Source organism: Schistocerca piceifrons, chromosome 2, assembly GCF_021461385.2.
Source record: "Schistocerca piceifrons isolate TAMUIC-IGC-003096 chromosome 2, iqSchPice1.1, whole genome shotgun sequence".
Taxonomy (NCBI): Eukaryota; Metazoa; Arthropoda; class Insecta; order Orthoptera; family Acrididae; genus Schistocerca; species Schistocerca piceifrons.
In genome coordinates this window covers 165,682,670-165,706,794 of record NC_060139.1, presented here as the reverse complement: position 1 = coordinate 165,706,794, position 24,125 = coordinate 165,682,670, and the positions used below count along the sequence as shown (strand labels likewise).

Sequence of the window (24,125 nt, the reverse complement as noted above, 5' to 3'; positions counted from 1 at the left end):
ATTCTAACCAGTCCTTCCGAAGTTCCACAATCCACTTGGTTCCTGTCTTTCCCCTTGTCCTCCCTGTTGTTTCCCACACTCATCTGTCCATACTCATCCTAACTACCTGCCCAGCAAACCTTGCCCTTTTGAGTCTGATTTCCCCGGATATTGTTCTCATGTTCCGGTACAATTCTTCCCTAGGTCTTCGCATCCACCTCTCTCCACCTCTTTTGGGACCTAGTATTTTTCTCAGTATTTTCCTCTCTTCTTTCTCTAGCTGCTCTGCCCCATTTCTTCCTAGTGTCATCGTCTCAGCAGCATATAATACTGCATTACTCACTGTTGCCTTGTAGTGACTTACTTTGCCTCTGTGGATATGTTGTTTTTATTGTATACCTCTCTCGTCATGTAGAAGGCTGACATCATCTTCTTTATTCTCTCTATTATTCCCCCCTTGCTCCTGTTTCTTCCTGTTATAAATTCTCCCAGGTATTTAAAATTGTCCACCATTTGCACAGTGCCTTCCGGTGTTTCCCAGTTTGCAGTGGTGTTTAATGTCTTTGGCTTGTTATAGGCGATCCTCAGTCCCACCTTTCTGGCTACCTTACTTAAGTTGTCGAGTTGTGTCTTTGCTTCTTCTTCCGTCTCACTATTGCTATGTCATCTGCAAAGGCTAGGCAGTCCACTTGAGCCCTGTTGTCCTTTTTGTCCCTCACATTGGTCTTTGGTATTACCATTTCCTCGTTTATTGCTCTCCACTGCCTGATCACTTCGTCCAGTGCTATATTGAACAACAACGGTGACAATCCATCTCCCTGTTTAACACCAGTCTTGATCTCAAATTCTTCTAACAGTGCTCCTCTGAATCTCACCCTTGCTTTTGTGTCTGTCAGAATTTCTTTTATGAGTTGTTGTGTAGTTCCATCATGTCCTCTGTTCTTCAGGATCCTAACAAGAGTCTGTCTGTCGATGGAGTCAACAGTCTTTGTGAATTCCACGAAGGTTATTACTTCTTTTTGTTTTTTAAGGCCGTATGTTCTATCAGTTGCTTCAGGATAAATATCTGTTCTACACAACCTCTTCCCTTCCTCAATCCCGCTTGGCAGTCGCCAACTATACTTTCTACCCGTACGTCTACTCTCTTGAGCAATAGTTTTGACAGCACCTTGTATCCGAACTCTAGTAGCGATATTCCTCTGTAGTTGTTGGCATCTCTCTTGTCCCCCTTCTTGTGTATTGGTACTACAATTGCATTCTTCCATCCTTCTGGCAACTACTTTGTACTCCAGATCTGGTGAATTATGTTGGTCATGTTGTCTATTGCTTTGTTGCCTCCCCACTTTATCATCTCGGCTGCTATACCATCTTCTCCAGTTGCCTTATTATTCTTCAGATCGCTTATGTCATCTGCGACTTCATCCCTGGTTGGAGGGCGTGGCTCTCTCTCTTCTGTGTCAGTCCCCAGTTCCAGCTCTTCTTCGGGTGGTTCACAGTTCAGCAGGTCGTGAAAGTGCTCCGCAAAAAACCGACAGTTCTCGTTCGCACTGACAGCCAGCTCCCTTTTCTTATCTCTTATAAACAGTTCTCTACCCTTGTATCCAATCAGACTCTTTTTGAATTTCCCGAAAAAGCGTCTGCTGTTGTTTTTCCTGAAGTTGGTCTCAATCTTGTCTAGTTCCTGCTTCATCTTCTGTCTTTTGGCCCATCTTATTGTTCGGGCTGCTTCCTTTCTTGCTCCTAACAAAACTTCCCATTTTCCGGGTCCTTCTTGCTGCTCCAGTCTCTCCGGGCTTTCCTGCGAGTCTCTACCGCTTCCTCACATTCCTTGTTCCACCACCAGTGCTTCCGTTTCCTTTCTTCCATTCCCCATAGTTCAGCCTGTTTCGCCATATTTCGCTTTATGTCGTCCCATTCATTGAATGATTCAATTCCTTCCTCCTATCTGGATCGATTGTGTCTTAATTTGTCTCTGTCTACCTTTATGTTTTCTGTTATTCTGTTCGTCTGTGGCAGTCTGTCCCTGTTTGGAATCCTAAGGCACTTCTGTAAGATAGTGATCCGATTCCATTCTTGTGTTCTTTCTGATCTTTGTGTTCATGATCTCTTTAGCATTTGTCCAGCTGATTGCTATGTGGTCTGTTTGGAATTCCCCAAGTTGGGTGCATGGGTTTGCCCATGTCTTTTTCTTACACGGTTTGGCCCTGAAGTGTGTTGTCATCAATCTCATTTTGTGTTCTCGACACAGTTCAATTAGCCTTTCTCCATTTTTGTTTGTCCGCTGGTGTGCAGGGTACTCGCCCACTACTCCTTTATGTTACTTCTCTCTTCCAATCTGTGCATTATAATCTCCTGCTAGTATCTTCACATGTCTATATGGTATGTTTTTCAGTGTATCATCTAGCTCTTCCCAGAAACTTATCAGCAACTTTCTTGTTTTTCCTGTTCTTGTCATTTGTAGGTGCATGTCCATTTATTATTGTATACTTTTTGTTCCCAGCTTGAAAAGTCAGTGTTGATATCCTTTCTGACCTGCTCTTCATTTCAGTTATGCCATCCTCGTATCTCTTGTCTACTATGAACCCTGTACCAAGGCATCTAGGTGCATGTTTTTCCTTTCCCACTTTAATTCCTGGTTTCCCCTTCAGTATTATGAAGCCTTCTGACTCCACTGTGTCTTCGTCAGTGTATCTTGTTTCTTGCATCGCTAATATTACAATGCTTCTCTCTTTCATGTCATCTATTACCTGTTTAAGTTTACCAATCTTAATCATTGTCTGTACATTTATGGTTCCAATTCTGAAAATCTTTTTAGTTTTAATCTTCTTTGAGGTTCTTGGGAGCTCCGACTCTTCCCTTATGCAGTTTTTGGCAGGTCCCCCAGAATCCGAATGCCTGCTTGCGTCGACCTTGGTCAACGGGGGACTGTCCCTCTGGGGTAATCTCGATTCCATAGCGCGATCCATTCCATGAGCTAAAAATTTTTTTGGTGGGACGGCTCATGTCCGTCCAGTTATACGACTGAAGTTGTTAGCCCCAGAAGATGTGTTCAGGCCGCCCCCTGACATGAGGACACAGACGCCTTTGGTAGCCGCCCCTAAAATGGAGTACCGCTGCTACCTGATATGTTTCAGTGGCTCTTCCGCTCTCTGCCGTTGGGAAGCGACGTTCCTCTTCCGCCTTCGAGACCGTTGGCCGGGCTTCGCCTGTAACCCTGGGTAGGGGCCCTAACTGGGTGCTACCATCCGGAGCCAGATGGACCCAGGTTTTTTTACGAGGTTGTTACTCCTCCCCCTGCTCCTTTTCCATGACTTGCGAGATGGGGCCCCGGGCTTGGGACCGGCAATGGCGTAGTTTACCACCATCCGTATGTGTATCATGAGACTTTTTCCGCCTCCATGTATTTGTTAGTGTTTTGAGTGATCGTCTATGTACATTGCCGAGCTAGATCTCGGATCGCTCCTGATCCTGATAGGAGAAATGGTCAGTTCTTAATTCTTGCTGTCTGTGATGATGAGGCAGAACACTAAACTCAATTCCTCAACTGACTTACACGTACGACATGTTTGGCGTAGTGATAAGCGAGGCTTTGTGCAGGGTCCCCTACACATTTTCACAATTTGCAGACATCCGAATATTGTTACTGAGGCTGTTTGGCGTTTTCTAAAGTGATTATTCATTTGAGGTGTGTGACATCATTAGTGATGGAGGCAATATGGCTGAGAAAGCAGTGAACGATGATCCTCTTCCACTCGACGTCTATCGTTACATGCGAGGGGCGTTCGGAAATGATTTGCTACAGGACTTTCTTGTAAGCCCTTTTAATAATTAACATAAGGAATTGTACATACGTCACTATACTCCCACCGACGTCAGTACACCGCTGCCATCTTAATGGCAACTTCACTATTGCGTGACACACCCACCCGTTCTTCGTTGTTGCCAAAACATTTTCCCCGCTACATGTGCTTCACATTAGCGAATAAAGTGAAATAAGATGGAGCGAGATCCGGTGAACGTAGTGGATTTCATGCAGCAGTGAGCCCTAGCCATGTCAACTTTTCTTATCATTCTACTGCTGATGGCAGTGATGCGTCCCTTAAGCAGGAGCTACTTGACCACACACCACAGTTAAACGTTTCTGAAATCTGTTGTTTCGTCTCCTTTCTGCCATAGAAAAGATGCAGTCCTTCTTTGTCCATGGTAGTCGTCTTCGATCTTCTTCAAGCTTCCTCTACGTAATAACAAAGAGGCGCTACCCTTTCACTATACGCACTGTTCAGAACTGCCATCTAGCATCTGCATGGTTTCTTTTGTTTTAGGGCGCAAAAACATCTATGATCATACGTGCCCCTGTCAGAACTGTAGAACACGAAGACAGAGAGGAGTTAAAAACGATTACATGTGTACTAGAATTAGTTCATTGTGGTACGAGAGGACATGCCAGTAATTTGCACGGTATTCGTAAAAGAACGCAACTGTTAGTCATTTCCGAACGGCGCTCGTTTGTTAAGCGTTAAGGTTTCCTCTTTTTCAAATTGCGTGTCTCTGTGCATGCTGTAATTGATTTCGTCATATCTTCACCTTCCCTGCGAGAGCGATACGTAGAAGGATGTACAATGTGTATAGATTCTTCAATTCATACTTGTTTCCTAAATACTCACCCGGATTGCCGTGTGGGAAGCGTGAAGGCCCCTAATTAAATCGTCCGACGGATTACAAACGAGGACCGTTGCGCCAGCCAGCCTGGATGTGGTTTTTGGGCGGTTTCCCTCGTTAGACTAAGTGAATACCGGACTGGTACTCAAGTTCCTCCTCAGTTACACGATTCGCAAACTCTTAGAAAACGTTCGCACGTATTCATGTGGGATAGCACTAGAGGCAGACAGTTGGGATATACAGATTTGTTCCTAGGGGTTGGCAGAGAGGGCAGTGGGGACGGGTTAAGGGAAGAGATGGCGACAGGAAGGGCATGCCACCACCCTCTACCACCACCATTGCCAAATCCACTAGATAACATGCCGAGCCCGTGAAGATACAGCACAAAGGCCACGAAATCTGCGGAATAAAAATGTACTTGTCCCCTAAATTTGGTTAGTGGAACGTCACCGGTTTATTAGCGTCTGCCTTCAGGCGTCTGCCAATTAAGGTTTTTCAACATTTCCGTGACACTCGCCTGTCGCGGAAACAAAGTTACAATAATTAGTTCCGTTCTTCGTGTATGTTCAGTAATCCCATTTATGTGCCCCATATAGTTGTGTGATATTCTAAGATTGGACGCACGGGAGACCTGCAAGCAGTCTCCTTTGTTGACGGGCTGCGTTTTCGCTGTAGCCTAACAATGAGAGCCTACGTCTGGCAATGGCGTTGCCTTCGACTGAGCCTATTAAGGTCATTCCATGTGGTACGACGTGGCAGGTCTAGGATTGACACAGATCCAGATTGGACAGAAGATCGGGGAGTGCACATAGTTGTCGTTGTGTAGAGCTAAGAAAAAGGCATTAAACGCCTGTAGCCACATCCACACAGGTTAGATGTGATTTTCAGCGTAGTGACGGACGAGGCGCTGTGTTAAGTTCTCCGCCGTACCTTTCACAATTCCCAGACATTCAAATTGGGTTGCTGAGGCTCTTCAGTGTTTTGTCAGATGCTTGCAGGCACGGACGAACGCTGGTTTGCGTAAAAATTCACACAAAATACACGAACTTCACTAATTCTTCTGATAGCACTCTTAGCATTGGATGATGATTCAGTTGAGGTCTCTGACGATATCTAATGTGATGCAGAGAATGTGACTGACAATGCAGAGTGCGATTGACCTCTAGCATTTTCGTGATAGGTCTAGGTTCCGTCCACATCCTGATCGGAATTGGGGTCAAGTGTGCTCGGTAGTCGGTCTCTAGGACTACGCCAGAGCATTGAACGCCTGAACACCTCTGCCACGCAGGTACGACGTGCTGTTCGGCGTGGTGACGAGCGAGGCGCTGTGGAGGTTCTCCGCCGCCGACGTGACGGCGGGCTTCGAGGGCGAGCGCCGCGACAAGATCCTGCGGACGTACGTGCGCAACGCTTACACGTACCACCTGTCTGAGATCCTGGTGACGGTGGTGAACGAGTACACCGACTGGGAGCGCACCGTGCAGCACCCCATCAACACGCGCGACGCCACCGTCGCGGCGCTGAGCGACGCGCAGTTCGTGGCGCCGCTCGTGCAGGCGGGAGACCTCATCAGCTATCGCAGCGTCGCCTCGCCCGGCCAGGCGGGCCAGAACAAGGCCTTCTTCTACGTCTTCGACTACCAGACCAAGGATGGCGACTACCCGCAGGTAAGTCGACATTCTCTCTCCTCTCGTTTTTAACGGGGAGAATTGGCAAGTGCCATAACCCGGTATCCCAGAAACTTACCGGCCGCGGTGGCCGAGTGGTTGTAGGCGCTTCAGTGTGGAACCGCGCGACGCTACGGTCGCAGGTTCGAATCCTGCCTCGGGCATGAATGTGTGTGATGTCCTTAGGTTAGTTACGTTTAAGTAGTTCTAAGTTCTAGGGGACTGATGAACTCAGATCTTGAGTCCCATAGAGCTCAGAGCCATTTGAACCCAGAAACTTCGCTCATTGGAAGAGGGGTCAAAATAATCGAACATGTGTCTCGGCTTATTCGTGGATACTTGACGGGTTTTGGAAAAAACGACGGTCAAATTTTCGAGACATTTTCCAGGTACTGTATGTGCGTTTAATCGCGCGATATCGGACGAAATGGTGGCTCAGTGGTTACCGTTGCGGCGCATATAGTACGTCGAAAATTTTGACAGCCGTTTTCGCAGAAAACAGCCGAGTATCTACGGATAAGGCGAGACAGCCTGCCGTTGTGGCCGAACGGTTCTAGGCCCTTCAGTCAGGAACCGCGCGACCCCTATGGTCGCAAGTTAGAATCCTGCCTCGGACGTGATTGTGTGTGATGTCCTTAGGTTAGTTAGGTTTAAGTAGTTCTAAGTTCTAGGGGACTAATGACCTCAGATGTTAAGTCCCATAGTGCTAAGAGCCATTTGAACCATAAGGCGAGACATGTGTTCGCATGACTCCTCTTCCACTGAGTCAAGTTCCTGGGAAACCGTATGATGGCACTTGTCTTGTTCCCTTTGTATGTGAGTTGAACCTCTCTTTTCTTAGCGTAGTGCACACATCGGTTAGTTACCACTATTTATTTATTTCACTGTTAATATGTAAGAACCTTCAAACCGTTTTTTTTACTAAAAAAGTTGTTTTGAAGTGATGGGATTCAGACTAAATGAATATCTGCAGCCCGTGATCTAGTGACTAGCTTTGCTGCCTCTGGAGCACGGGGCCCGGGTTCGATTCCCGGCCGGGTTGGGGATTTTCTCCGCCCAGGGACTGGGTGTTTGTGTTGTCCTCATCATCTCATTATTATTCAGGAAGTGCTGAGACTGTACATGGAAAGATTGGGAACTTGTACGGCGCTGATGACCACAATGTTGATCCCCCCCCCCCCCCCCCCACAAACTAACTTCAAGATCACAGTAAACGAAGACTCTTCAAGCTTCAAGAGCAGTTTTGTACTCCTACATTTAGAACATTATCGGTTTCTCACCGTTACGGTTGCATGAATCCAACTAGCTCTTCATTTTGACTGATCTACAGAATCTGTGACTAGGCTGATCGTTGAGCATTATTCAGAGTGAATCTTCTGATGAGTTTTCTTTTCCTTGTAGCAATGCCCGCAATCAATCCTGACTGAAATATAGCTGACTGCAGAAACTTCATCATTCTATATTTCGTACAAACCTTACACGTTGTTGAAAACCACGGGCTGTCAAACACTAAATAAAATACAGTTATGGGCTTAGCGATTTCATGCTAATTTCATGTTTTACACTCGGTCCGCAACGGGGATTCCAATGATTGCTTTCAGTGTTGCTCCTGTGCCCGTTACTGACACCGTGTTTGGATGCCACATATTTGTAGATATTAAAACATAACTTATTTCATTTACTATCCTTGTATGACAGATAACAGAAGCCCTCCCCCCAACCCCTTCCCTCCGTCCGTCACCAAACAAGACGGTGCACTGTTTGTGTGACATTAGTATCATGTTCGTAAGACCGGATTTCTGATTTCATTTGGCAACACAGACTTATGTTTTCGTGGTTTTCAGTAATCAATCTTGATAAATGGAGAACCGAAATGATCCTTTATTGAAACGACCGGTTTCGCAGCTTATGCTCCATCCTCGGGTATACATCTGAGTAGAAAAATAATGAGGGATGGGGGTGGAGGGGGAATGAACAGTATTCTCTACACCGCAAGTTAAAAAAGGATGTAGTAAATAACGGCTAAGAAAACTCACAATCAATTCATATAAAATCCTGACGGAGGTCAAATGGACAACCCGACGTTCTGAGTCAAATAAAAATAAAACGTCCATCGAAGGAACGGTAGTAAGGTAGTAAAAGTGCCACAACGATGGAAACCACTACCGCAAATAGCAAGGGACCCTACAATGAAAAACGTGAGGAGAACAGGTAGGCTCTAAATTTCAAAGTATGAAAATTCGAAAATTCGGAATTAAAATGAAGGTTAATAGAAAATAGGAATGTAATTAGATAAACTCTCCATTGGGAGAGCAACATAATGCAGAATAAACTGGTGTGGCAGTATCCTGTGGTGTCATGTGTGCAGGAAAACAGACCTTAACGTTTTATAAATGTATGTATATAACTATAAAATGTAGGCTGATTAATGATTAATTGTCGCGAATGTCTATATCTGTTATCTCGAAGCTATCTTACGGTTTGTGGCGGATGGCGTCCCTGGTACAACCATCATTTCTTCCTTTTTGTGTTTCATTCATGAATGTTGAACAGGTAGCTGTCGACGGAAGAAAGAATGTATGTCATGTGGTTGTAATTGCGGGTATTTTTTTGAAAACAGCAACAACCAAAATACATGAACTAAGTCAATCTAAACTTGGGTCATATGTAAAACAGATAATGTATACCGCGACATCTTTTGCTAATATGCGTAGTCGACGTCAAAAGACGAAATATGATCGAGTGAATGAGTTCAAACAATCAGATAAACAGGTTTGGAGTAAACAGCTTTTACACATGGTGACATTTCGGTTCATACAGAACATTAATTGTTCAGAAGAGGACTGTATGCTGTGAATGTCTGCACCACGCAATGCAACCACATTCCAACGTTGAAAGACTGCCCTGTCCACACAGCTGAAACGGATCGCGCAGCTTCATCTATAGAGTTTAGCTCGACGTCAGAACATCGTTCAGAGCTAGGATTTCCTAATGCTGACGTATTCAAGCAAAAAAGGGATCGTCGAACGACTCTACAGAACTGTTCGATCAGTCATAGAGGATGATTTCCCAATGGAAAAGGCGGGCAGCTACATTCCAAAGTTTATGGTCGACAATTTACTTCTTAAAACCACTAGACAAGAATAAAGCGGCAATTGAGGCTTCTTTCCGAGTTTCAAAAATTATTGCACAGACTAGGGCACCATACGAAGACGGTGAATTAATCAAAACTGCGTGTTTAGAAGCTGCAGATTCATTATTTGGTGGTTTCAAAAATAAAACTGAGATAATGTCTGCCATTAAACTTTTACAGCTTTCCGCAGGTACGGTAATGCGGAGGGTTGAGGTTGCGAGTTTTGACGTTACTTCAGAATATAGAACTGAATATTGGTAGCTACAACTATTTCTCCCTACGACTTCACAAATCGACTGATACAGATGATACAGCTTAGTTGACCATTTTTGCAAGAATGGCTTTCGATAATTTCGAAGTAAAAAAGGAGCTGGGAAGAATTGTATCACTAACACGACGCGCTGCAGGACAGGAAATGTTTCTGGCAGTTGACGATCTTATCAACTCTGAAAATATTCCTGTAAAGTAGTTGATGGGCTTAACAACTGATGGAGCTACTGTGACAGTAGGCGGAGAGAAGAGATTCATAGCCTTATGTTGTAAAAACAACAGTTTTCCGACATTTCTGTATTACCTTTGTCTAATGCAGCAGCAGTCACTGGTGGAGTGTTTTTATGTACGAGCAACGAAAAGAGAAGAGAGATAAAGAATGAACATAGTTAGGGCACATGCCATTAAGAGACATTTGTTCAGAGCACTGACTGATGAACTGCCTCAGCAGAGGCAGAGTTTAAAAGCGTTTTGAAGAGTCGCATCCTGCCTTAGTAGAATTTTCGAAAGAATGGGCAAATCCTTCTGTGAACTAGGAGGTTCGGTTACGTACAATATTTTGCTTTACTAGCAGACATCACTGAAAACTTATCCTTAACTTGCAACTTCAAGGTAAAGATAAAGATACTGGCGGAAAAGTTTCTGATTTCGCTTCATTATCAAGTAAGTTGGAACTGTGGAAACGGCTCTCATCCAAGACAAATACAAACCCTTGGCCTGTGTGGAACAAACCAATGACAAGCAAGACTCTTCAACGCCTCCTCACAACTGCAAACGAATCGTTGAAATTTTTTCAGATTGGAGAAGTCAGTCCAGTCTTTAAAATCGCCTTCTTGAAAGTCTGAAAATATTTAGCCTCTTGTTTCGAAAGAAAAATGCGAAATTTTGGTCTAGATCTGTCTCAAAGTGAAGGCAATGTTCATCTCTACATATCTATGACAGGTTTCTTTTCCTTGTCAAAATTAATAAAAAAACAAGTACAGAAATGGACCGACTGGTGAACATTTGGACAACTGTATTCGAGAGCCAGCACTACCTACTCTAACGCTGATAGCTCATTGGCGGCTAAAGAGAGTGCTGTCCTTCTCATTAAAGTTAATAAGTTTCATAAAAAATTTATTTTTACATTTATAAATTATTACTAACTGCACTTCAGTTCCTTAATTAGGTGCAGTTCAACGTCAGTTTCTTTTTTCTGTTAAAATTCGTTTGATATTGACTAGAAATGTAAGGTTATAGGCAATAAACAAATTTAAATTTTTTTAGAGAAATGTTCTTATTTCTGTCGTATTTTGTTTTGTGCAGTTTACGGTAGGATATAAAAATGGTATGGTAGCTCACAGGCTTCGTAATTATGGTGACTACTGAGCTATACAGATCAGTTGCCATCCTTCAATGAGTCTCTAAATTCGTTCAGTGTCTGTTGGCGTACCTTCAAATGCTTTTTTAAGGGATCAAAAGCATGATGGTAGCATGGGAAGATATCAGCACTGTAGGATGTGTGTTAGTGTCTGCAACTTGAGTTAGCGTAACTTCTGCGTTACGTCATTTGCACTATGAGGATGTGCATTATCATGAAACAGCAGCACACCTCGTCGCACTGTCCCTGGTTTCCGACAGACATGCTGCCCGATACCCATTCTTCATTTGCCCATCGATTTCTATCGGTGTTTGTCCTTCTGCTGATAGTTCAGTTGGTTCTGAGCACTATGGGACTTAACTTCTGAGGTCATCAGTCCCCTAGAACCTAGAACTACTTAACCTAACTAACCTAAGGACATCAAACACATCCATGCCCGAGGCAGGATTCGAGCCTGTGACCGTAGCGGTCGCGCGGTTGCAGACTGTAGTGCCTAGAACCGCTCGGCCACTACGGCCGGCTGTCCTTCTGCAACCAAGAACAGAACAACAACACGTTGTTCCTGTTAGGATGCATTTGGTAATGACGTCGCCATAGTTTCTGTATTTAGCTAACTCACGTCGGAAACACGAGTGCAACATGTCAATGCTTATACAGGATGATCAAAAAGTCAGTATAAATTTAAAAACTTAATAAACCACGGAATAATGTAGATAGAGAGGTAAAAATTGACACACATGCTTGGAATGACATGTGGTCTTATTAGAACCGAAAAAAAAACAAAGTTCACAAATTGTCCGACAGATGGCGCGTGAAGGATCTCTTGCACGCTTGGTTTGGTGATGATCGTGTGCTCAGCCGCCACTTTCGTCATGCTTGGCCTCCCAGGTCCCCAGACCTCAGTCCGTGCGATTATTGGCTTTGGGGTCACCTGAAGTCGCAAGTGTATCGTGATCGACCGACATCTCTAGGGATGCTGAAAGACAACATCCGACGCCAATGCCTCACCATAACTCCGGACATGCTTTACAGTGCTGTTCACGACATTATTCCTCGACTACAGCTATTGTTGAGGAATGATGGTGGACATATTGAGCGTTTCCTGTAAAGAACATCATCTTTGCTTTGTCTTACTTTTTTATGCTAATTATTGCTATTTTGATCAATTGAAGCACCATCTGTCGGACATTTTTTGAACTTTTGTATTTTTTTGTTTCTAATAAAACCCCATGTCATTCCAAGCATGTGTGTCAATTTGTACCTCTCTATCTACATTATTCCGTGATTTATTCAGTATTCAGATCTATACTGACTTTTTGATCACCCGGTATATTCACCTTGGAGTCGAGATACGTTGCATATACGCTGCAGCGACATCCTCAAACGAAAACTTTCTGATCACCCTTTATACCATGTTAGTTGCTCAAGATATTCACCACAAATACTGTAATCAGATACAAATATGTTTTTCTCTTTGCTGTAGGTATTATCTCGCATTATAGCCCATTTAAATAGAGCTGCCATTCATTAGGTCTAGTGGAAATTTATCCAAGTCTTTCTGCTATTCCTCAGGATCATCTGTAAGTTCCTATGACTATTAAAGCTTCATCTTTGAACAGCAGTCACTATCTGCATCCAGTGGTAAATCTGCTGTGGACGAATTGCGGTCGGTTGTTTATGGCTTCTCGAGGTAGCGCTGCGACAGTCGAAACAGCAGGCTGCATTGCGTTAGGGTTCACATGCAGTTCACATAAGCGAGAGTCGCTCGCACTGCTCAGTCTGTAATGTTACTTACCGACATTTGGTTTAATATCTCAAAACAGTTTTCTGTGTGCATCATTTGACCCTAATGATATCGGACACTTCGATTTTGGTTTCTGTTTCTTGCCAATATTTCTAATATTACAGGTTACTTGTGTTTTAAGGATTATTAGCTTTTTTACAATGCACCTGATGCTCTTATAATAATATGAACACTCAACAAAAGGAAATTTTCAGTAGCGTAAAATTCAAATGGGCTCATACTTTCTCTTTAGGTTTTTTGAAACCCGTATCAATCCTGAATTAATAAAGGCTTGTAAACGTCATTCCTATACGCTCCTTAAATATGCCAAAATATGAAAGGTTTTATAGTTGCAAGGAAAGTTTAATTGCGTATTTCGGATTTTCCAGTGAGGAGTGTTTAAAAGTGTGATCGTGAAGTACGGGAGGACAGTTTGGAGTTGAACTTCAGTTCGACGACGAGTCCATTTGAGACGGAGCACAAGCTTGTTTTAGGCAAAGAGCTTTGCCACTTCAAAACCCGTCCCACGATTCGCCTTAACTGAAAACTATAACTGTGGATGATCGGAGGGGGATTTGACCGAAAGTGAATCCAGTGTACTAACCACTGCACTATCCGTCTCGGTATAAAGCCAATGGGGATTTTAAGTATAGTACCATGTCAGCTTATCCTAAAACAACATGTTAAAGCCATTGACAGTATTTCTTAGTATCATGACAAGCAGTTTTCAAGTTCGCCAACATTTCTACAGTTGGATGTGAGTTCATTCGTTACGGCCTGTTTGGAGCGTGTTCCCAGTCACAGAGGAACGGTATTATAACATGACAGAATCCACTCAGTGCTTCACAAAAGAGCCGACGTTCAGCCTGACGCCCGCAGGGAGATGCGGCACACTGATTTTACGATGCGGAATAAAAAGACCGAACCGTCAGAGGCTTAAAATCACAAGCTGCTCTGTCAATCACAGGTATATCCCTCCGTGCTCCAGTGTTTTTGTGCACGCCAACTACGTAGATCCAGTTCTGTCACACAGAAAAGCGAACAGTCCATCACGTATACCGGCAAACTCAAAGCTTCCGCGCAATCCACCATATGTCTTCTGTTTCGTGACGTTTTGATACAAGTGAGAAATGCTTCATGAACCTCATCTTGCGTAATAAGTCTAACAGCAACCAAGAGCGTCCTTTATTTTTCTATAAGTCGTAGAGAAATAGGGGTAATTCATGTTACACACTTTTAGATGTTGTAGAGGGGACACGGTAGATCAAGTTCTACGCAGGAACCCTTATACAAAAACGTCATCCAACGACGTTACAGATCGTCAAAGTAACAGGCGCTGGCGCCTGTAAACGCACGTATACACCGGGTGATTCCGTGATAATGATACAAGCTTTCTAGGATGATGGGAAGGGTAAATATATCAAATCGAGGAAAGGGACCCAGTACCTTTTACGAACAACTCGAAAATTGTAAGCGAAAGCCGTTCTGATGCCTCTGACTGTGGGATACATGAACTGTAACTGTTGTTGCTAGGACTATAGGATAGGCAACTTTTAGAGGTGCTAGTATGAACCAGAAATAGAAGAAATGTCCTATGCAAACATGGGCTATAAAACGCATACCTTAAGAGCTATAAGCACTTTCAATTAGGAGATGTTTCACAAGTGCTCACAGCATACTCAGGTATGCGTTTTGGAGCCGATGTTTACTGGACACTTTTTCCTAGTTTTGATACATACTGCCACCTCTGAAAGTTACCTACCCTACCATCTAAGCAGCAATTGTACCATCACATGCAGTCCACTTAAATGGTTCTTAATGGGTGAATAGTTAATTGGAAAGCGATTTTCAAACAGATACTTGGCGAAATGAAGCAATCTGAAACTCTGTAGACTACTGTATGTTTCGTGTGCCACAAAATTTTTCTCGGTCGCCACCCAATTTTGTTAAAATAGGGAAAATTTAATATAAGAACTGAATTAATCACTGAATTGGTAAGGATAACCAACGTGTTAGTATTAGTAAAAAGATCCAATTGAATATATGGAATTAGCATAGGGGAACAATGTAAGTAAAACCTTAAATCAAATAATTCAGAGCAAGCAACAAAAGGCATAAGATAATCAGACAATAGTCTAAAAATACAAGGCCTGCCTTTTGCGCTTCGGAAACGCCAGGTGGGCTGTATAAAAAAAAAAAGTTTTACAAAAGGGGAGAGGTTTGTTTGAGAAACAGTCATCACAGTTTAAAATAGTTTATTAAAATAAAACATCATATTAAAAATTCACAAAGTAATGTTAAACTATGACCTGTCGTTGCCTATTATTTAATTTATTAATTAACTCACTGACATTATTATAACATTGAGTGTTGAGTTACACTGCGGTAATAAATGAAAAGTAAATCTTAGGCGCACATGGGAAAAGTTCACACAAAGATACACGATTCACACATACAAGAATAGAGATGAAAATAATTTTGCCCATCACAATAAATCAAAGGCTCAAAGGTTCATCCCTATCGCTGTGATTCAATTACTGCGAATAAGAATACTATGGAAGACTTTCCTACAAAGAAATTTATCTACATAACCTTGAACGTCAAACTAGGGTACGCTGGCGTGAGACGCTCTATCCATCTGAGCCACCGAGGATAGTGCGACTGCAGGGACTTCTTCATAGTGCCCCTGCCAATTATACTCATTACCCGGACATGTCCGAAAGAACAGATACCATCTTCATATATATAAGGTTCACCGGCCATTTGACCATCTTCTTCTGTGCGGTTGCACAAACAGTGCTCGAACTTTTACGGGAATCGGCAAAAAAGCCGCGAGTAATGAGTATAATGGGCAGGGGCACTATGAATATAGTGCCGGACCGTAATTTGGGAATGTGAGTCTGACGGGATGATTACAAGAGAAAAGTCCCTGCAATCGCACTATCATCTGTGTCCTCTGTGGCTCAGATCAGTCCGGCTTTCGCCGCCGTGCAGTGCGGACGAGTTGTTATTTCCGCCTGCGGAGCGCGCGCGCTCGCTGTTGTTTACATTTCAGCGGCCGTCCCTTACGTGTCGCTTACGTGCACTAGAATCATGGCCAACCGTTTTCGAAAATCAACTTTACGTTTCAACTTCTGCAACGACTACGCACGACCAAAGGCCTTGGAAGTGGAACGCTTCCTACGCGACGTTGCTAAGATCCCAGCATCTGACATCTTGGGCATCCATTTGTCCATATTAAGCAGTACTGTGTACGTCAAAGTCGTCAATGACGCGGTATGTGAAAGAATACTTCGTGACACCAACCATGGATTACGCTTTTGCCACGCCGACGGCAATGTCGGAGCGGTCACTGTCGACCATGCCGGCTTAGGAATGCGCACCATACGAGTTTTCGAACTCCCGTTCGAGCTTCCAGCGGAAGACGTTATCGCGGCTTTCCGCCCCTATGGCACTGTACATGGCCACACTGCCGAACGCTGGGCGCAATTCCAAACGTACCCTGTTCTTAACGGTGTACGGCAGATCACCATCGACCTCCATCGCCACGTGCCATCTTACCTGCAAATTAGCGGGTGCCGCACGGTTGTCATATACGACGGCCAACCCAAGACCTGTTCCGGGTGCGGCAAAGAAGGCCACCTCAGATCTGAGTGTCTTCAGCGACGAATCACCCAATTGCCAGTCGCTACCGTGGCACCTCCGGCTCCGACGACGGTTTTACCGATCACCTACGCATCGGCGCTCTGTTCTCCTCCCACCGGCCGCCGCCCATCGGACCATGCACCGGTGACCCTTCCAGCTGCTACGGATACCGCTGGGGCCGACGCGTCGCGCTCAAAGCCTGACGCTACTCCGGCGCCACTACCAACAGCGACGACTTCCGACACCCATCCGCCTGAACATATGAACGCCCCTTCATTTGACGTTCCCGCGACGGCCTTCCTCTCAGAGCGACGCGACTCCCTTCCGTCGTCCGACACGGAGGGACGAACCCGCAAACAACGTTCACCTAAGAGGCGCAAGAGGAGGCGCCATACGGTCTCGGAACGAGACGGATCACCACCCCCCGATGCTCCAGAGGCCGTCCGACCCGACGAGGCCTAGGAGAACCTACACGACGATATGAATGACGACAACATGACGCCGACTGTGGATACGTCGATGTCTACTCTACTGGCTCGCTCAGGTGCTCCTGAACCAATGGACTCCACAGATGCGACTGCCGCCGAGACGTCCTCTGCCCCTACGACCGAAGTGGAACGTACGACCATCACAACGACAACGCCTTCAATGGTGTGGAGTGAGGACGTCGATGAGGACCCGGACCACACGCTGGGGACAGAGTTACCCCAGACGGAAGCATCGTTACGCCGCTGATAATGCCGTCAGGTGGCGTACGGCACGACTCACCGTTGCCTCGTCCCTCTTCATCCTCCGCCGGTGGAGTTCCCCTCCACGGCGGGTTACGGCTCCAAACCTACCGAATAGCGACGATCAACACTAACACCATTAGCTTACCCGTGAAACTTCAACTGCTGCGAGAGATGATATGGGCGTCGGACGTCGATATCGCACTACTACAGGAAGTACACCTGGCCACACTACCAGACGTCGCGGGATATAACACTTATCCTTCTCCTGGTGATCACCTGGGACGCGGCGTAGCCATCTACGCCAGAGAAGGCATTCCAGTGGCCGATATCACATACCTTCCATCTGTCAGAGGCATGGCCGTCACCGTCATGGGGACGCGTATCATCAACATTTACGCTCCGTCAGGCTCCACCCGCAGACGCGACAGGGCCCTCTTCTATTCAGAAGAAATCGCTCCTTTGTTTCTTGGACGCTGCGACCATTACTTGCTTGGGGGTGATTTTAATTGTGTCTTGCACCCTAAAGATCAAGTGCCCCACTACAACACCTGTCAAGAACTGCGTCTTGTCGTCCGAGATCTGTTGCTCCGCGACACTTGGGAAGTTCGGCACGGCGACGCGCCTGGACATACTTATCAGACGAGTCACTCCGCGAGCCGCCTTGATAGAATTTACGTCTCTCGGGAACTCACACCTGCAGTCCAAGGTGCAGAACTTTGGCCCCTGGCCTTTTCGGACCACTGTGCCTACATCTGCAACATTCTCTTCCCCAAGCAAGTGGTCTGGCGTAGTCGTGCACCGTGGAAGCTAAACACCTCCCATCTTCATGATCCCGAATGTCTTCAACGTGTTACCGAGACACGGGCCACCTGTGAACGTCGCTTACCTAAATACTGCACGACCTTGACCTGGTGGCTAGAATGTGCCAAACCTGCCATTTGACGTACTTTGATTCAGTATGGAAAGGAAGTTGCTATGTGGCGCCGGCACACTACCGACTATTTCTACGCCGTTCTCCGCGACCTGGACGCCCAACCGCCCACCCCCGACACCCAGAGGGAATGCAGCAGGATTAAGGCGCAAATTGTAACTTTGACACGCCGTAGACTGCAGGGGGCTATGGTGCGAACCCGACGTCAAGATTCGGCGGAACAAGAACATCCGACCATGCATCATATCGCCTCCGATAGGAAACATCGACGACGACAACTCATCACCGAGATCACCACCTGTCGCGGCCAGCACGTCACTTGCCAGGCCGAAATCGTCAGTGCCTTTATCGACCACTACCGCACAATGTACCAGGAGGAGACTACCAACAACCACGCTGAGGAGTCTGTGTTACCACACGTAACTCGCACCCTCACCAGCGACGAAGCGGACGAGCTGCTGGAGCCCATTACACGTGACGAAATCCACGATGCAATCAAAAAAGGTGCTCTGAATAAGTCACCTGGTGTCGACGGATTGCCGATAGAATTTTATCGCGCTTTCTTCACACTAATGGCATCACGGTGGACAACGATGTTTAATGAACTGCTGACGATAGGGAACGCCGTACCGCCGTCCTTCGTCACGGGAATTATTATACCCATCCACAAACCGACACCAGGTGTGACGACAGCACATTACCGTCCCCTGACTCTGCTTAACGCAGACTGTAAAATTTTTACACGCCTACTGGCAACGCGATGCCGCAAGATCCTGCCTAGCATTCTATCCCCGGAACAGACAACTCCGGGCGGCTCAGTTAATATACAAACGGCCACAGGAGAATGTCGCGATTTAATTGCACTGGCAGCGGCGTACAGACTCCGCGCCGCAGTGGTTGCCATTGATTTTGACAGCGCATTCGACAAATTGCGGCATCTTTTTCTGTTCTCAGTGATGAACCGCATGGGTTTTCCACCAGCCTTCATCGACGTGATCCGGCGCCTGTACGGCACCGCCGAATCTCTGATTCAGGTTAACGGCCGTGTGGCGGGACCAGTGGCGATCCGGCGTTCCGTACGGCAAGGCTGCCCACTTTCGACCGTACTATATGCCATAAGCCTGGAGCCACTCATCGGGAGTCTGACGAGCCACCTTTCTGGTCTCACTTTGCGACAGCACAGTTTTCGATGTCGTGCGTATGCGGACGACCTCCTCCTCTTGATCCGCTCACGGAGTGAAACACACACGGTACTTGATTTGATATCAACGTACGGCACTGCAGCGGGCAGTAACATGAATGTGGCTAAATCCGCGGCGATGCCCATTGGACGCGGCCTCTCACACGAAGACTTAGCACCTCTCCCGTGTGTACAACAACTACGATATCTTGGTATCATTTTCACCTCCACCGTGTGCCGCTCCGCTGCCATCAATTTTCGGCGTGCACTCCAAACTATCCGCACGACGGTGCGACAAAATCTTCTCCGACGACTCGATTCTTTACAACGTGTCAAATACCTCAATCAACATGTGGCGGCCAGAATGGTCCACATCGCACAGGTCCTCCCGCTGCCATCAACTATTGGACGCAGCCTCCAGGCTGCCCTTGGATACTTCCTTACGGCCGGTACGATCTTTAAGGTCCGCTGCGACACGCTCACCCTTCCCCCGCGAGCAGGAGGCCTCGGCCTTGTCAATGTGCGACTCCGAGCGGCGTCCTTGTACATGTCCACCATGCACAAGCAGTGGCACGGGGGCACCTCCCTTACGCGCAGCTTGCTGGAAATTCTTGTGCCCGCGACCATAACACCACCAGTACCAGTCGGACACATCAAGCACCATTTGACGCACATTTCTGATTTCATCGTCGACTTCAGTTATGCTCACACACACTTACCGACCACGCGATCTCCTCGACCTAAAGATTTTTACACCCCTCTCCTTCGTTCCATATCCAGCAACAATATCGAACTGAGACATCCGTCCACGCGGTGGCCAACGGTTTGGCGTCACATCCACCAGCCTTTTCTTCCCTCCAACGTCCGGGCAACATGGTACCAAATCGCAAATGAAAAATTCGCCACAAATCATCGCCTTCACGCCATCGGACTACAGGACTCTCCACTTTGTTCCATTTGCCACCTCGTGGATGACGATGTCCATCAACTGACTTGTACTGCTACCAGTGACGTCTGGAAACTTGCCCGACAGTTCGTTGCCTGTTACCTCCGCGTTCCGCCGGACTCGATTGACCCACGGACTTTTATCCATCCTGAGAATACTTATTTCCCCGCCTCAAAAAATCATGCGATTGTATGGGTCAAAGGATGGACGATCACCTACATGTATAATGGTGGCGACAAATCACGCCTTGATTTCTGGCAGTACTTACAAACCGCCCACAGTGAAGTCGAACAGCGACCACGCTACCGCGCCTTCTTCGCCAATTACCTACACGCGATCTTTACCTCACCCCCGCTCAGTTGGATGGTGCCACACGCCGACAGCACTCCCGCCCCCCCTGCTGACATCTGAGACTCCCCGCGCTACTTTCTACATTGTAACCCACAGTGGAATAGGCGCATGGACACGCGCCTCCTTTCTTTAATGCACTACCCCAGACAACACTGGTCTTTCCCTCACTCCACTGTATATTGCTTCACACCTTTTAGATTACATCAGACTTATTATTCTTTTTTTTCCCTACACCATGTTCATAAAAAAAATTCCTCGCCTTGTACGAGTATATTGTCTTGTGTTATTTTCGCCGGAAGGATGGCATTTCTGTTGTATTTAAGTTTGTACCAATAAAGATCTTTTTTTCATTTACCCTTTTCCTGGTAAAAAAAAATAAAAATTAAAAATAAAAAGATGGATAGAGCGTCTACCATGTAAGCACGAGATCCCGGGTTCGAGTCCCGGTCGGAGCACACATTTTCAACTCTCCCCGTTGACTTACATCACGCCTTTATGCACCTAGGGATATTCATTTAATTGTAATGTACATAGGATTAGATGCGTACTGGAAAAATTGTTACTTTAATCTAATTGTGTACAACTGAATGGAGACAAAGACGATGTACAAAACTAAATAACACATAATTGAGCCTGACATCACGAAATGCAAGTTAAATAAATAGTATGAAAGGAATCTAACAGGGACGTTTCACACTTTATGAGGTATCAGAACGGTTTCGCTTATAACTTCCGACGTATTATTTTCCGGTGCAGGGTCCCTTATCTCAGTGATACATTTACCCTTCTCCATCATCCTAGAGAGTTTGTAACACCAACACGGAATCACCCTGCGTGTACGTATATTCATAGGCACCGGCGCCTCTAACTTTGACCTTTTTACGAGGGACACTGGTTCCCATGTAAAACTAGATCTATCATGTCCCCTCTACAACCTCTAAAAGTGTGTAACATGGGCTGTGAAACTCCCTGTATATTCCATTCTTGGATCTACAGATCTTACTAAAAACATAATTTTGTGCTGAAGTTTAGAATTAGGATCACCATGCGAATTCTGCTACAACATCATTAATTTTAATAGAGATAATTATCCGCCTTTCTAGTGTTTGGAGAGGTCAACGCCAAACTAGAACTCTGACAAGCTGTCAGAGAATCAAAACGACTTTCCTGTCTTACTCATCTCGACTGTTCGATTCCTTTCACGAAGGTCTTATGAATAACATTCCCACAATCGCTGAGTAACTAAAACTGAAGTGATACTTGGTCGCTACAGCAGCCGGTTGTTTCCCTCCGCTACTGATTAAAGTAACAGGCTCATCATTTGGTATTTATTCCGGTTGCTATCGCTTTATTTATCAGTTGTCCTTTTTTATTCGCAGTTCATGGTTGCTATTTCATTTTACGTATTGTCATTTTGTTATTTGGAATCAGTGGAGCCGAGAATGGCCAGAAAATGGAGTGCCATGTGAAGAAAGAGGTACATTTCCGACGATTTCTTCTATATGAGCTCAGTAGAGAGATGAGATTGGCAGGGGCATCCACAAACATTTGCGCTATTTATGGAGATAATGCCATTGGACACAGCAGAGGAAGAAAGTGATTTTCTCGTTTTAAGGAGGATCATTTTAACATTAGCGAGTCTTCACGTTCTGTAAGAGATCCGTGGTTTGATGAAGATCCTTTAAACGCATTAATCTACAATGATCCACTTCAGTGTGCTAGAGAACTGGCAAATGTGATGAACTGTGGTGATGCCAACATAGTGCGACATCTGCATTCAATGGGAAATGTGGAAATCACAAAAATCAGCAGATGGCCGTCTCTGTTTGCTCGTCATAAATTGGCTCGTCAACACCACCCGTGATTCCTATTCTTTGCCGTTACTGGTGACGAAAAATGGTGTCTTTATGCTAACACAAAGAAAAGAGGTACAATTTGAGGTGCAGAGTTTCATCGTCAGCGGGGTAATTACAGGTGGAACATTAGTTCAAATGGCTTTACCGACAGGAATATCCAATGTTTCGCGTATAATGGAGCCTCAATAAACCTACTTCAGTGTCAGTAGCAGGGAATTTGTGCCATACTTCTCGCATGTATCAGATCAGTGCTTGACATATATCGTCTGCTTAGTTTTTGTCGAGGAAATGGTCAACTGGTAGTCTATCGAGGGTATCAGTCACTCTGTGGTCCGAGAAATGACCTAATACATTAATCGAATACTCTTGGTTTGACTGCTACGTGAAAGGACATCATTGCCTCTCTGATCCGTCAGTGTAATTCTGCGATTAATATCATCTTTGTCAATGCTTTTAAAATCAATATTTGTAGATTTAGTTCAGACAGCAACAGTCACGTTGCCACGTAATTGATTTTCTTGAGAAGAATCTCTTGCTTCGGGCACTGCACACTCATGTTGCAACTCAGCGGCCGTTACTACAAACTTCACACATACACAGCAAGAAAATCACGAGACCTCTCTAATAGCCACTAGTTTCACCTTCGGCACGGATAAGCGACGCCTCGTCCCATGGAAGCAATGAAGCCCGGTAGATCGACTGAAAGGAGGTGTCACCACATCTGCACACATAATTCCCATAAATTCCGGGGAGATGAGCGATGAGCTCTGGCGCCGCGTTCCATCACATCGCAGATGCGTTCGATCAGGTTCAGATCTGGCGAGCTGGGGGGAAAAACATCAGTTGGAACTCGCTACTCTGCTCCTCGAACCACTCCATCTCGCTCCTAGCCTTGTGACATGGCGCATTATCTTGTTGAAAAATATCACTGCCGTCGGGAAACATGATCATCGTGAAGGGGTGTGCGAGGTGTGCAGCCTGTGTACGATGTACCTTGGCCGTAATGGTGCCTTGCACGAGCTCCACTAGACCTACGGAGGCCAACGTGAATGTTCCCCAAAGCATAATTGAGTTGGCGTTAGTTTGTCTCCGTACCGCAGTACAGGTATCAAGGATCTGTTGCCTTGGAAGACCACGGATTCGCGCCCTCCTGCCTGCATGACGAAGAAGGCACCGGGATTAATCAGACCGTGCAACGCTCTGCCACTTCGCCAGCGTCCAGTGCCGAAGATCGTGTGCTCGTTTCTATCGTAGTTGCCGATGTTGTGGTGTTAACATTGGCACATGCCTGTGTCGTCGGCTGCGGAGGCCCACCGTTAGGAGTTTCGGTGCACTGTGTGTTCAGACACACTTGTACACAGCCCAGTATTAAGGTCTGAAGTCATTTCCGCCACAGTTCGCCACCTGTCCTGTTTTACCAATCTGCCCAGCGTACGATGTCCAGTATCCGAAATGAGGGGTGGCCGCCCAACCCCACGACGTCTTGGCGTAGTTTTATCTTGGTTTCACCACGTGTTGAAGGCACTCGAAGACGCTTACCACATCACCTCTCGATCACACGACAAGTTTTGTAATTTCCGAAATGCTCCTGCCGAGCCACCACAATCTGCCATCGATCAAACGTAGATACATCT

At 45.8% G+C, this 24,125-nt stretch overlaps 1 protein-coding gene across 1 annotated transcript in view; it reads left to right on the top strand.

Annotated features, from left to right (window-relative positions):
- Positions 1-24,125, top strand: part of LOC124775219 (neuroligin-2-like) — a gene marked incomplete at both ends in the record, with an annotated part of 253,190 nt that overhangs the window by 97,304 nt on the left and 131,761 nt on the right. Inside the window, one exon of the mRNA XM_047250057.1 lies at positions 5,927-6,305. Within this exon, the coding sequence (XP_047106013.1) occupies positions 5,927-6,305 (379 nt within the window). The remainder of the gene's footprint in view (positions 1-5,926; positions 6,306-24,125) is intronic.